Source organism: Gouania willdenowi, chromosome 5 (genome assembly GCF_900634775.1).
Source record: "Gouania willdenowi chromosome 5, fGouWil2.1, whole genome shotgun sequence".
In the NCBI taxonomy this organism is placed as follows: Eukaryota; Metazoa; Chordata; class Actinopteri; order Blenniiformes; family Gobiesocidae; genus Gouania; species Gouania willdenowi.
The window spans coordinates 40,961,739-40,975,809 of NC_041048.1; the positions used below are offsets into that span (position 1 = coordinate 40,961,739).

The following is a 14,071-nucleotide window of genomic DNA, read 5'->3' on the forward strand; positions in this document are numbered from 1 at the left end:
TATTTGCCAGTTTAAACTAAATGTTCCTATTACATTAAACCCCTCCCCCCACCCTCTTTTCTGGCACTTTTAAACCAATATTGAAACTTTTTACTACTTCTGTTTTCGTCCACTCTAATTTATAATTTTTAACTAATTTCTGTGGTTTTTAAAGTCCCATTTCACCACCTGTTCCACCATTTTTAGCTACAATAAAGCAAAGCAGACGCATAGAGATAGTGTAGGGCTTTATTTAAATAGTGCTTAAACAACAGATGCTTAAAATAAATAATGTAACATTCTCACATTTGCCAGTTTGGAAACAGAAAGACGGAGTGCATTGTTCACGGAAACTTCTCAGCGTTTCTTTTCTATGACTGAAAGTTTTATTTCTAATTCTAAAATAACCAAAAACCAAACAAGCTCTATTTATTAACCTAAAATCAAACTAAATCATCTTCTTATAAGATTATGTTTGTATTTCAAAGTTAAAACGACGGTTTTGTTTGACTTTAAAGGAAATACAGTAAATGTCCACTCGTTCATTATAAAGGTGTTTCATTTTATAAATGTACAAAAATAATGTCATTGTTGTACTTTAATATATAATATAATTATTGGAACAACAATTTGCTTCCATCTCTCTCTCTTTTTTAAAAAAAAACCCAACAAGAGCTCAGCAGGCTTTGTAAAATATATAGTTTTTAAATGGAAAGCACGTATAAAAGAACACAACAAAGCAAGTACGACACTTTAGAGTAACACAAATATATTAACACAATTTTTCAGCCAGTTTTTCAGATTGAAGATAACATTTTCTATTTCTGTAGGTTGTCATGAATGTGACTTATATCTGGGAGGAGTAGAGTAGGGGTGAAAGTGCTAGTGGTGTGTGTGTGTGTGTGTGTGTGTGTGTGCGTGTGTGTGTCTTTAGCCCTGGCAGTTGCTCAGATCGCGTCCTTTCTTTCTAAGTTGTGTTATGAGATCTTTGAGTTTGGTGTCCAGTCCTTCCAGCTGTTTTGACTTCTGCAGAATGTCATCCTGAAGGTTTCTGATGGAATCAGCTTTACCTGCACAAACAAGTAAAGAAATGAGATGAGATCAATAACTACAGTATATTTCACCACTGTCCACCTATCAATCCACAGGTCAATTGATTTCTGAGATCTTTTAAAACCACGTTCTACATCAGATATGGGAAACTTTTAGTTGTCGTTTTGTCTGTTTTTGGAGCCAGTTTGTGTATTTTTGCATATTTTCTGTCTATTTAAGTATTTTTTTTATATCATTTTGTGTTATTATTTTTGTTTTGTATGTTTTTTGGAGTCAACCCTGTATATTTTTCTGACAATTTTTATACTTTTCTATCATCTTGGGTATTTTTGTTGTCATTTTATCTTTTTTGGAATAATTTTGTGTGCTTGTGTAGGGCGACCGTGGCTCAGGTGGTAGCGGGTCGTCTTCTGATCGAGAGGTTGGGGGTTCGATCCCAGTACCTGACTATGTGTCGAAGTGTCCTTGGGCAAGACACTGAACCCTAAGTTGCTCCCAGTGGTCGACTAGCGCCTTGCATGGCAGTCCTGTCCCACTGGTGTGTGAATGTGAGAGTGATTGGGTGAATGAGCTGATATGTAAAGCGCTTTGGGACTGCTTCATTGTGGTTATAAAGCGCTATATAAAATCAAGTCCATTTACCATTTGTATTTTTGTATATTTTCCTGTCATTTTGTGTATTTTTGTTGTTGTTTTGTATGTTTTTGGAGTGATTTTGTGAAATGTTTTGTGTATTTTCTGTCCATTTATATATTTTTGACGTCATTTTGTATATTTTTCTGACAGTTTGTGTACTTCTATGTCATCTTGGGTATTTTTGTTGACGTTTTGTCTGTTTTTTAGAGTCAATGTATTTTTTGTTTTCATGTTGTATATTTTCTGACAATTTGTGTAATTTTGTGTCATGTGTAGTATTTTTGAGGTAATTTTGTATGTTTTTCTCACATAGAATACTGTGTGTGTGTGTGTGTGTGTGTGTGTGTGTGTGTGTGTGTGTGTGTGTGCGTGTGTGTGTGTGTGTGCGTGTGTGTGTGTGTGTGTGTGTGTGTGTGTGTGTTTTCTCTAACCTTCCAAACCCTTCAGCATGTCATCAGTGTTGTTAGCCAGATCTTTAGCGTTCTGCTTCAGTTTGGCGATTCGATCCCCGATAGGCCCCGCCTCTGTTGGAGGAGGGGCCTGGTCCTTCAGCTTGTCCACCTGCTTCTGCAGCTCCGACAAGTCCTGCAAACACAAAGGAAGGGTTTAAAGACCCTGGGGGACGTTGCCATGGTAACTGAGCCTTTGATTGGCCTCACGTACATCCTCTGCAGCGGTGCTTTCATCCACGGCGTCTTCTGCGTTCTTGTCTGCGTTCTGGGCATCCTGCTTCCCATCCTCCAGCAGCGTTTTCAGCTGGTCCAGCTGTGGTTTCACTGGTTTTAACAGATCAGTCACGTCGTCCAGGGCGTCCTCAGCTGGTCTCAGCTGGTCTTCAGTCTGGACCACAGCAAAGCACACATGAAGAGCTGTGTCAGCACCTTTTATTTGTGTGTGTGTTTTTTTAAAATTGTCTCTGTGTTCCGTACCTTTGTCAGGTTGTTGTACAGATTATCAATGAGGTCCATGGTGTCCTGGAGTCTGTTTTCTACATCTGAGAGGTTTTCTTCTACTGGACCAAAGCCTTGCAGCAGCTTATCCACCTCACCTTTACCTTTCTTTGCATTATCTCTGGAAACAAGAGCAACAAACAATAAAGTCAATAAAGTCACATCTCACCTTAAAACAAATACATACATATCTATATAATATATATAACCATACACAAATAGATACATATCTATATATTATGTATAACCTTAAAACTATACACAAACAAATAAATACATATCTATATTTTATATATAACCTTAAAACTATACACAAAAGAAGAACAAATACATACATATCTATGATGATTGTCAGCATTAAAATAATGAGCAATCTGAGCATTAAGAACAAAGGGTTTCTTTTGTAGTTTTGTGTGTTTTTAAAATCTGCATTTTCTGTCATTCTGTGTGTTTTTGTTGTTGTGTTGTGCATTTGTATCTCATTTTGCATTTTTTTGTTGATATCTTGTGCATTTTGTTGTTGTATTGTGTGTTTTTGGAGTAATTTCTAGTGTTTTGGATGTCGTTTTGTGAGTTTCTGAAATTGTTTTGTGTATTTTTAATGTTGTTTGTGTTTTTGTTGTTGTTTTGTATATTTTTCTGTAATTATGTGTGTTTTTATTGTGGTTTTGTACATTTCACTCTTATTTGGAATGTTTTTGTTGTTGTTTTGCTTGTTTTTGGAGTGATTTTTAGTTTTTTTTCAATGTTATTTTGTGCACTTTTCTGTCATTTGGTGGGTTTCTGTTTTTTTGTGTATGTTTTGTTGTTCTTTGTACAATCATTGCTGGATTATTTTTTTCATCTTGTGGACTTTTCTTTCATTTTGTGGGTTTTTGTCATAGTTTTGTGTGTTTTTGAAATAATTTTGTGTATTTTCTGTCATTCTGTTTTTGTTGTTGTCTTGTGCGATTTTCTCTTTATTTTGTTGCAGTTTTGCATTTTTTTTTTTTTCATTTTGTGTATTTTGTTTTCCTTTTATGCATTTTTCTGTCATTTTGTATATTTTTGATTTCATTTTGTGTGTTTTTGAGGCAGTTTGTTCATGTCGTGCTATGGAATACATTTTTCTAACATCTTCATTAATGTATTATTCTATATAGTATATTGACATTGTGTATCTACACATGGATAGTCTGAGTGTGATATAAAGGTTTTGATCCCATGATGATCTCACCTGGTGTCCTGGGCCTCCTTCAGGAGCTTCTTGGCGGTCTCCAACAGAGGCTCCGCCTCCTTCAACACAGCCGTGCTGTCTGGTAAGTTTTCTGCCAGTTTCTTCAGCTCCTCCAGCTTCTTCTTCAGGGTGGGCGTGGTGGTGGGTATTTTGGCCTTCAGTATCCAGTCGCTCACAGTCTGGATGTGGTTGGGGTCTGTCGACGGCTCTGGAAACACAAAGTGGAAAAGTCAGGAATGAAAAGATGAGGAAAACAGTGAAAATCGTTCTGTGTGCAGGATTTGTACCGGACAGGAAGTCTTTAATGTCCTTCACAATGTCCCGCGTGTCCTTTACATCTTCTTCCAGGTCGTTTTTGGCTTGGTTCATCTTCTTGTTTAGTTTATCTGCAGAGTCCCTCACCTGATTGGTTGTTTGCTGAGTTTTCTGAAGCTTTAAGGAGAATAAAACCAGAATTGTATGTTAATGTTCCATTTATTCAGACAAATGCTTTTCAGGAAATTTACTTTGAAATGTATTTGTCTCCTGACATGTTTTTAACTGCAAACTGTCAGTCTTCCTCGGAGGCATCTACTGTTCTCTTTTAACAACGTAACCAGACATGGGCAACTGGCAGCCCGTGGGCCACATGTGGCCCCCAAAGTAAATGCACAAACATTCTCCAAAAACACACAAAATGACGGACAAAATACACAAAGGTGACAACAACAATACACAACTGACTCCAACAACACAAAGAATGATATAAATATGATATGAAAAAATATACAAAACAACAAAAACACACAACAGACTACAAATCTAGATAATTATATCCTGGATTAATCTCCGTTAACTGGCTTCAACTAACCAAACAATACCAGTCAGAGAGAAGCTGTCCTATGACGGTCAATAACAACATGCTAATTTAAGCCAAGTGTTTTCAGCCTCGGTACGTGAGCGTTCACAATAAAGGGGTGGAGCTTGCAGCGTCTGACCAATCAATGGAGAGAACTGGCAGACTGAGCGTCTTAACAATGAATGAAGGAACAGTTTATGATCTTAAGTAAATATAATAAATATAAATCCTTGTTCACGAGTGAGGGAAGGATGGAGCGAGAGATCGACAGGCAGATTGGTGCGGCGTCTGCAGTGATGCGGAGTCTGCACCAGTCCGTCATTGTAAAGAGGGAGCTGAGCCAAAAAGCGAAGCTCTCGATTTACAGGTCGGTCTACGTTCCATCCCTCACCTATGGTCATGAACTTTGGGTCATGACCAAAAGAACAAGATCACGGGTACAAGCGGCCGAAATGAGTTTCCTCCGTAGGGTGGCTGGGCTCTCCCTTAGAGATAGGGTGAGAAGCTCAGTCATTCGGGAGGGGATCAAAGTAGAGTCGCTGCTCCTCCGCATCGAGAAGAGCCAGATGAGGTGGCTCGGGCACCTAATTAGGATGCCCCCTGAACGCCTCCCTAGTGAGGCGTTCAGGGGGCATCCAGGAGGCCCCGGGGAAGACCCAGGACACGCTGGAGAGACTATGTCTCTCGGCTGGCCTGGGAACGTCTCGGGGTCCCCCCGGAAGAGCTGGAGGAAGTGGCCGGGGAGAGGGAAGTCTGGGCCTCCCTACTGAGGATGCTGCCCCCGCGACCCGGAAACGGCTAAGCGGGAGAAGATGGATGGATGGATGGAAATCCTTGATGACAGTGAAGAGTAACAGTGTTAGTGCAGCAGGAGGCGGAGCTTTTATACTCGCTCAGATCTGATCCACTTCATAACTTGGTACTGACCAGATTACTGAATTTTAAAATGATGAATAATTAAAATCCATAATTCAGACCAAAAACAACCCTGTTGTTACAGGAAAGGCAGGAATGATAGAAGTCAGACAGGAAGCTGCTGATACTGTTAATGTGTAAAAGTCTGAGATTATTTATGATATTAATCCATTGGATGATAAACAGACAGCGCTCTGCAGTTAAACTTTATTACAGCACACACGTGTTTCTGTTCAGATAGATCTATTTATCACACACTGGGATGAGAACACATTGTTTACTGTACTATGTTCCTGCTGAGGTCAGCTTCACTATAGTGTATGAAAGAATGAATGAATGGCTTCATCAGCTGACTATAAATCAGTCCATCAGATATAAATCTATATCTTTCCTAAATGATGTCATCAGCAAATGAAAGCATTGCTTTTATAATTAATAATCTTTCCTAAACTCATCTGTCAGATCTGCACCAACCAGGATCATCTAACATTGGGCAGGTCGTTTTCTCAGAGAACTGATTGGTCAGGAGGCGGGGCTTTAGAACTCGCTCAGATCCTAGCAAGAAAAAAACCCAGTCCCGACCAGGTTAGTCGTTCAGCCTAAGTTACCAGCTTCGTAGTCCAGCACACACTGATTAAGTTAGCACGATAAGAGGAAATCTAGCTTTGTAGTACCATATAGGCCCAAAGTGACAACAAAAATTCAATAAACAACAAAACTACAATAAACACCAACAAAAACACAAGTTTTTTTAAGTAAAAAAAAAAAAAAGAACTTGTAGGGATACATCAAAGCCTCTGAGGAAGACTGACAGTTGGCAGTCGAAACATGTCAGGAGATCAAAGTAAATTTTAAAGTAAATTTACTGAAAAAAGTTACTGAAATTAAAACTGTAATAATGTTTGAGTTCCTACTGAAGATCAAAGTCAGAAGTACGGTAGTGGTGTCTGTACCTTCTCTGCAGCGTCTGTGATCTTCTTAGAGAGTCTGTCCAGTTGCTCCATCACGTCCTTGGCATCCTTGTCGGCCTTCTTGCCCAAAGGCAGAGCTCCCACACACTTTTCTCCCTTTTTACAGGGTGGGCTCCCCTCAGGGGGACACAGGTCGGACCCCTCACAGAGCAGAGGAGTGCACGGCTTTGAGCGCACACTGCCACACACCTAAAACACACACACACACACCAGAAACACATGGATCTCAATTAGGCAACGAATTTTAGGTAGAAAAAAAGAACAATTTTAACATCAATGTGCCCTAGTTTTTAATATCAGTTGCTGCCAAATCTTCACTTAAAAAAATCTTAAAATTTTGTAACCAATTTTTGTGTAATTTTGAAGAATTGTTTGTAAGAAATTGAAATATTTGTGCAAAAAGTGAGAATTCTTTCCACAATTTGCCAATAGAAATGACTGCATTCATGTGATATAAACAAAGGAAAATTGCATTCACGCATAATTGATAATTAATTACAATTATGGCATAATTATGATTATATTTTTAATTTGAAAAATCTGCTGTCGTAATTAAATTGTAATTGAGTTCCGATTATTGACTTTGTAATTGTAATTGCCTTGTACGCAAAACTGGGGAACCATGTCACAGTTCTACACATATATGTATATATACTTTACTTTATTTTTTTATTCATTTTATCATTTTTATTTTTACTTATACATAAGCATTTGGCACCTTGTCATTCATTTGCACTTTGTTATTCAGTTTATTCTTATTCTTATTATTATTAGTGCTGTTTTCATTTATTGTTATTACTATTGTTTCTTTAATTTTCTTTATATGCCGCTCTTTGCCATTCTAATAATTTTTTTTTTATTCTGATGTAGTTAACAATTATTAAAATGTGTTTCACATCAAGCTTTCCCACATTTTACAATTTAAAAAATTATTAAAACCTATATTTTCATTGATTATGAAGCCTAACAAGGTAATCAATAGATAATTAAATGATAGATATTAGCGTTAGCATTAGAGATGCTAACAGAAAGCTAACACAGGAGGAAGGTGAACTTTTATTGGGTTATTTATTTCAGGATCAGTAATTGTTATTAATTGTAATTGAAATGTAGTAATTGAGAACATCATCGTAATTGACTTTCTGAGGATAAAAAATAATTGTAGTTTAATTGCAATTGTAAATAATGCTAGTCACTGTAATCGCAACTGAATTGTAAATGAACATGTGTAACTGAAAAATGTAATTGACCCCATCCCTGATGTAAGTCTCTAAAAATATTGTAGAATTTTATTAATTTGGTGAATTTGAGATATCCACAACTGGATTATTGGCTAATTTACACAATAATTCACATTTTCTGTCATGTTTACTGTCTCCTGAGGGCCAGAGTGGATGGTCTAAAGGGCCGGGTTTGGCCCCCGGGCCTTGGGTTTAACACATGTGATTAATATTGACCTGTTTGGCCACGGGCGTCAGGTCGGGTTGGTCCATGTTGTTCTGGAGTCGCTCCAGGTTTTTAACGTTGTCTGGTTGAACTCCATCTATGAGGTCTGTCGCTTCTTCTCTGGTGTCCTCAGACTCCTTCACTTTGTCTTTGCTAGCGTCCACTTTCTTCGCCGCGTCCGTGGAGTTATCGTAGGCCTCTTTGATGACTTTGATCACTCCTAAGGACACAGTCTGAGTCAGTGTTTGTCTAAAAGTAGCTGAACAGACACAGTTAAAGGTCTGACCTTTTACAATAAAAACCAATCAATGCATTAACACAGGAAGAACCAAAGACTGTTATGTATTTTTATTGTGATTTTTAGTATTTTCAATGTCATTTTGTGAGTTTTTGAAATTGTTTTGTGTATTTTTAAAGTTTTCTGTTTTAGTTGTTGTTTTGCATATTTTTATTTTATTTTGTGTATTTTTGTTGTTGTTCTCTGTACAATCATTGCTGTTTTGTAAATGTATTTTCTATTTTTGTAGATTATTTATTGTGGCTTTTTGTATTATTTGGTGTGTTTTTATTGTCCTTTTATGCATTTTTGTTTGTTTTGTGTGTTTTTATATAGATTTTCCGTATTTCTGATGTTATTTGCAGTAAATAAATAAATACAATTTTACCCAAAGATAGACCTTAAGTCATGGATGATTCAATTTAATGTGGGAGGGGATTTAGATCATTTTGTATATTTGTGACGTACTTTTGTATATTTTTCATTCATTTTGTATATTTTGAGTCATCTTTGTGTATTTATATTGTCATTTTGTATTTTATTCCATAAATTTTGCATGTTTTTGTTGTTCTCGTGTTTTTTTTCTGCCATTTTGTGTATTTTTGGAGTCAATTGGGGGCTGAGGGCCAGATGTGGCCCCCTGGGTTTCCAGCCACCGATACCCAGAATAAACAAAGTGGTTCTAAGAACATCAGTGTATTTAACCTTGAGTGAAAAAGTGATTCAGGAGAAGCTTTATTATAATATCACATGGATTTAAAAAATGAAAATGTTCTTTTTGTTCCTGTGTGTGTGTGTGTGTGTGTGTGTGTGTGTGTGTGTGTGTGTGTGTGTGTGTTTCTAACCTGTGTGGTCAGGGTTCACTGTGTTATCTGCAGCATCTTTCTTAGCTTTGTACAAAGGCTGAAGTTTGTCTAACAAAGCCTGGAGTCTGTCCACCTCTGGGTTCTGGTTTGGAATCTTTGGAAGATTTGGAAGGTTATCGTTCACCTCGTCCACTTTGTCCCTGCAGAGAAAGAAAGATAGAATCCATTCCTTAAATCAGTGGTTCTCAAACGTTTTTGGTTCTAGTCCCCATACGTTTGACTAAAACATTTTGCTCAGAATATTATGAAAAAAAAAAAAAAACATCTACAGATCATAACGATGGAATGAATGAGTAATAACTCACATTTTAAATAATCTCATTATGTAAATAAGTGAATCAAAGTTTTTATCATTTATAATCATCTCCGTTCTGATGTGGAACCAACACTGACCTGTGCATTTTAATTTCATGTCCTAATCAATATCATTTATATCATTATTTTGTTGTTGTTTGTCTGTTTTTTTTTTTATTATTCAGTATATTTTTCTTTCATTTTGTGTGTTTTTAGTGTTGCTTGGTTATTTTTTATGTGGTTTTGTATGTTTTTCTGTTATTTTTGTGTCTTTTGTAGCAATCTGGTGTATTTTTCTCTTATTTAGTGTGTTTTTGTTGTCATTTTGTGTGTTTTTGGTATTATTTAAATTATTCTCTCTCTCAATATGTGTTTTTGGTGTCATTTTGTTTATTTTGTTGTTGTTTGCCCGTTCTTCGTATTATTGAGCATATCTTTCTCTTATTTTGTGTGTTGTTGGTAGTATTTAAATTATTCTCTCTCAGTGTGTGTGTTTTTTGGTTGTCTATGTCATTTTATATTTCTCTTTTATTTTTTATGTATTTTGTAGTGATGTTGTGTATTTTTCTCTCATTTTGTGTGTATTTTGTGTATTTTGTTGTTGTTTGTCTCTGTTCTTTCTATTATTCAGTATATTTTTCTCTTATTTTGTGTGTTTTTATTGTCATTTTGTGAGTTGCTGGTAATATTTAGCATGATTATCATTACTCAAAAATAAACATTATAAAACCGCATATTTTTGATGCTTTCATTTGTTAATTTTCCACTCTCAATCTCTCTCTAATACCCCCAGTAGTGCCATCACGTACCCCGAGGGATACACGTACCCCCATTTGAGAAACACTGCCTTAGAGGAGGAAATGTTTTTTAATATATATTAAAGTAAAGTTTTTTCACCTGAGCTCCTTGAGCGTGGACAGAGCATCATCCACTTGTTTGGTGATGGTTGGAGGGAGGGAGACGGAGTTCCGGATCAGGTTCAGACTAGTTTCCAGGTCCCGTATCCGTGGTCCAAAGTCCTCAGGATCAGGACGAGCAGAGACTTTGTCAGAAAGCTTTTCCAGAGCTGAGCTTTGGTTTTTGATTTGGTTTTGCAGAGTGAAGAAGCAGGAAGGACACGAGTCACAGGCTGGGAAGGAATCACAGCGACCAGGACCACAGGAGTCACAGCGGGACCCCGTGAGGCCCGGACGACACAGACAGGCTCCTGAGGTCTTATCACAGACCCCTGGGAGGGTCCCCTCTGGGTCACACTTACACGCTGCACACACACACACACACACACACACACACACACACACACACACACACACACACACACACACACACACACACACACACACATACACACACACAGGTTAGTTTATACGTTCTGCAGGAAATACGTTACGCTAATAAAAACTAGAGTGGTTATTTGATTTTCATTTTAAAAGTGAAAAAAAAAAAACACAATTTAAAGTCACTGCGTTTTTCTTTATCAGGGTGGAGAAAGAATTGTTTATTTTAATTTTCTGTTTCTAAGAACAAAAAATGAAATGCTAGAAGACAGAAACAAAACAAAATAAAGTCTGTTTTCTCATACGGTGAGAAGGGAAGTCAGCGTTTTCAAAGTAAGAGCGCGTTTGAAGATAATGCTGAGTTTCTCACTTGTTAGCCCAGGCTAGAAAAAACATTTAGAACTTTATTCTGCTGTGATTTTTAAAAACAAACACTGCTCGTCATCTACAGAAATCTCTGCACGCTTATCAAACCAAAGTGGGCGTGGAACAGGTTTTTCTGTCCTCTTACTTTGAAAACCCCAACTCCTGGTCAAATTGTATGAAAAACAAGAAAAAAGCCATGAATTTCAAACTTTATTCAAAATTTAAATAAATAACACATTTTTAATTAGTATTTGTTTTTAATCAAATATACTAATCTGATCAGAAAGTTTACTAAGTTAAACATACACTGACCAAATGAGCATCTCAATAGAGAACAAAGGAGGTCAAAATGTCTTTAGACATTTTTTTTTTTTTCAGAACAGACAGGCTTAATACAGCCTAATAGTAGCTTACCACCACTAAGTGTGGAGTGAAAGGATAATGCCATGTAAAGCGCTTTGAGTGACCAAAAAAGGCGCTATATAAATCCAATGCATTATTATTATTATCATTATCATCATTATCATTATATTATCATTATCATTATTATCATTATCATTATCATTATTGTTATTATTATCGCTATCGCTATCGTTATCGTTATCGTTATCGTTATCCTCATTATTATTATTATTATTATCATTATTATTAATACAGAAACCTCTGGTTTTAAAAAGTGTTACGAATAGGTAGAAAATGTATCTGGGCTAAAAACAATGCATACTGTATGTGATGAGTTTGACTCACGCTGACATCCTTTCAGAGGATTTCCAAATGTTCTGTCTGGACACTCGTTACACGTTCGTCCTCCAAATCCTGGTCTGCAGAGACACTGACCTGTGACCTGGAGAACAGGAGAAAACTCACATTTAATACAGGGATACTCAACTTAAAGAGAGGTTTAAATGCAGAATTTTGCTATAAAAGCATGAAATTTGGCACAGATATTCTCTAAAGGCCATTATTTTAGAAAAAGGCGTTGGCCACTCAAAAATTCAATATGGTGGCAATATTTCAAGATGGCCGCCATTGCTATTCAATGGCTATCATATGAAATGAGGTGTCAGCAGAAGGTCTGGTCCTCCTGAGGCTGCTTTTTTACTAATCACCTCACTCCTCACATTCACTTTTGTCAGGATTCGTATATTTCCCTGTAAACCACAAAATAAACATTTTCCAATTTTTTCCTCCAACTTTCAGTGAAAACATCATAAATGTGTTGGGAAGTCACTCTGTCAGAGTTTTTTGGGGCAATCATCTACAGCAGAGGTTCTCAACCTTGTCAGATGCCTTCAAGAATCTAAAACAGGGTCCCCAATCCTGGTCCTCAGGAGCCCCTATCAGCATGTTTTAGATGTTTCCCTCTTCCAACACACGTGATTGAAATGACCAGGATCGTTATCAGGCTTCTGCAGAGCTTGATGATAAGTTGATCATTTGAATCAGGTGTGTTGGAAGAGGGAAACATCTAAAACATGCTGATCGTGGCCCTTGAGGACAAGGATTGGGGACCCCTGAACTAAAACTATTTCTTGAACAATTTGAGCCCATTTTTGCTTATTTTTCTACATCTCCACCAAACTCATCATATTTTAACCTATTTTCATCACTTTTTCTTGCCATATTTTTGCTCCTTTTAATGTATTTTTGCTACATTTCTCCCATTTCTGACACTTCTACATCACATTTCAATGCCTTTTCTGCCCATTTTTTCCACTTTCTAGACATGTTCAGCGCTTATTTTTTTTTGAACACTTTATTTAAAGATTTTTCAGTTTTATACAAACAAACATTTCAAGAATCAGGGCTTGTTCAAACTTATTTTACATAGATTTACACCACAATGCCAACCAGCGGCACATGAGCCCTCAACTTGCGAAAAGATATCCATAAAAATAGATTAAACACACACAAAAACAAAAAAAAAAAACAAAACATACAAGTCAATACAATACGCTACACAACCCAACTCCTCAATGATTGAATTTTACTCAAGTAAAAGGCAAACCTTCAACATGAAGGGCGACCATGTCCTATGATATTTATTTATTGACCTACGTAAGCTCTACCTTAGATATTCCATTTGCAGACACATCATCAACTCTCGTACCCACTGAATAAAGGAAGGAGGTTGTACGTCCTTCCACTTTGTATAAATGAGTCTGCGGGTCAAAAGTGATGAAAAGGCAATGGCACTGGTCTGGTACGTAGTCAATCCATGTCCACTTGGGACAACACCAAACACTGCGATAATCGGATTGGGATCAATCTTTCTGCCACACACATGTGAGAAAGCATCAAATATAGAACCCCAAAACCCACCCAATGCCCCACAGGACCAAAACATATGGCTCATGGTGGCGGGCGACTGTTTGCATCTTGGGCACGCATCATCAGAGGTACCGTATATTCTAGCAAGCCTGGCCTTAGTGAAATAAGAACGGTGAAGAACCTTAAACTGTATCAAACAGTGTCGTATGCAGATGGACGTTGAATGTATAAGCCTTAAATCCCAGGTATTCATGTTCAGTACTTATAAACCCTTTCTACCACTTTTACACCTAATGTCACATATGTTGACCCTTTATTTTTCTGCCAATCTAATGACATTCACTGTTTGTCACGCCCATTAATTGCCAGTTTAAACCAATTGTTCCTCCTTTTAAAATTACATTACTCCCCTCCTCCATTTCTGCCACTTTTAAGCCAATATTGACACTTTGAACCCTTTTTACCACTTTTACTCTAATTTGCAACTTTTAACCATTTTCACCACCTTTTCCACCATTTTTGGTCACTTTGAACAAATTTTATATCTGATAAAACCAGGATTTCCATCTTTAAGATGACTATAATAATAGTAAACATCCTGGATAACAGTGGATATTATTCAAATTAATAAATAAATGTGGTTATCATAGATTTATAGAACAATGGACCATCATTTGGCAGACTTCAGGTGGTATATACCTGGTCACAGGTATTTT

At 37.0% G+C, this 14,071-nt stretch overlaps 1 protein-coding gene across 2 annotated transcripts in view; it reads right to left on the minus strand.

Moving 5' to 3' along the window:
• Positions 1-214: 214 nt before the first annotated feature.
• The window catches only part of lamb3 (laminin subunit beta 3), a 29,802-nt gene continuing 15,945 nt past the window's right edge, over positions 215-14,071 (minus strand). For both annotated transcript variants that reach the window (XM_028447510.1, XM_028447509.1), the window contains 11 exons: positions 11,832-11,928; positions 10,339-10,702; positions 9,127-9,287; positions 8,016-8,224; positions 6,541-6,747; positions 4,122-4,266; positions 3,835-4,042; positions 2,598-2,739; positions 2,332-2,508; positions 2,100-2,253; positions 215-1,049 (listed from right to left, as the gene is read on the minus strand). In XM_028447510.1, coding sequence (XP_028303311.1) covers positions 910-1,049; positions 2,100-2,253; positions 2,332-2,508; positions 2,598-2,739; positions 3,835-4,042; positions 4,122-4,266; positions 6,541-6,747; positions 8,016-8,224; positions 9,127-9,287; positions 10,339-10,702; positions 11,832-11,928 — 2,004 coding nt within the window. In that variant the 3' untranslated portion in view covers positions 215-909. The remainder of the gene's footprint in view (positions 1,050-2,099; positions 2,254-2,331; positions 2,509-2,597; positions 2,740-3,834; positions 4,043-4,121; positions 4,267-6,540; positions 6,748-8,015; positions 8,225-9,126; positions 9,288-10,338; positions 10,703-11,831; positions 11,929-14,071) is intronic.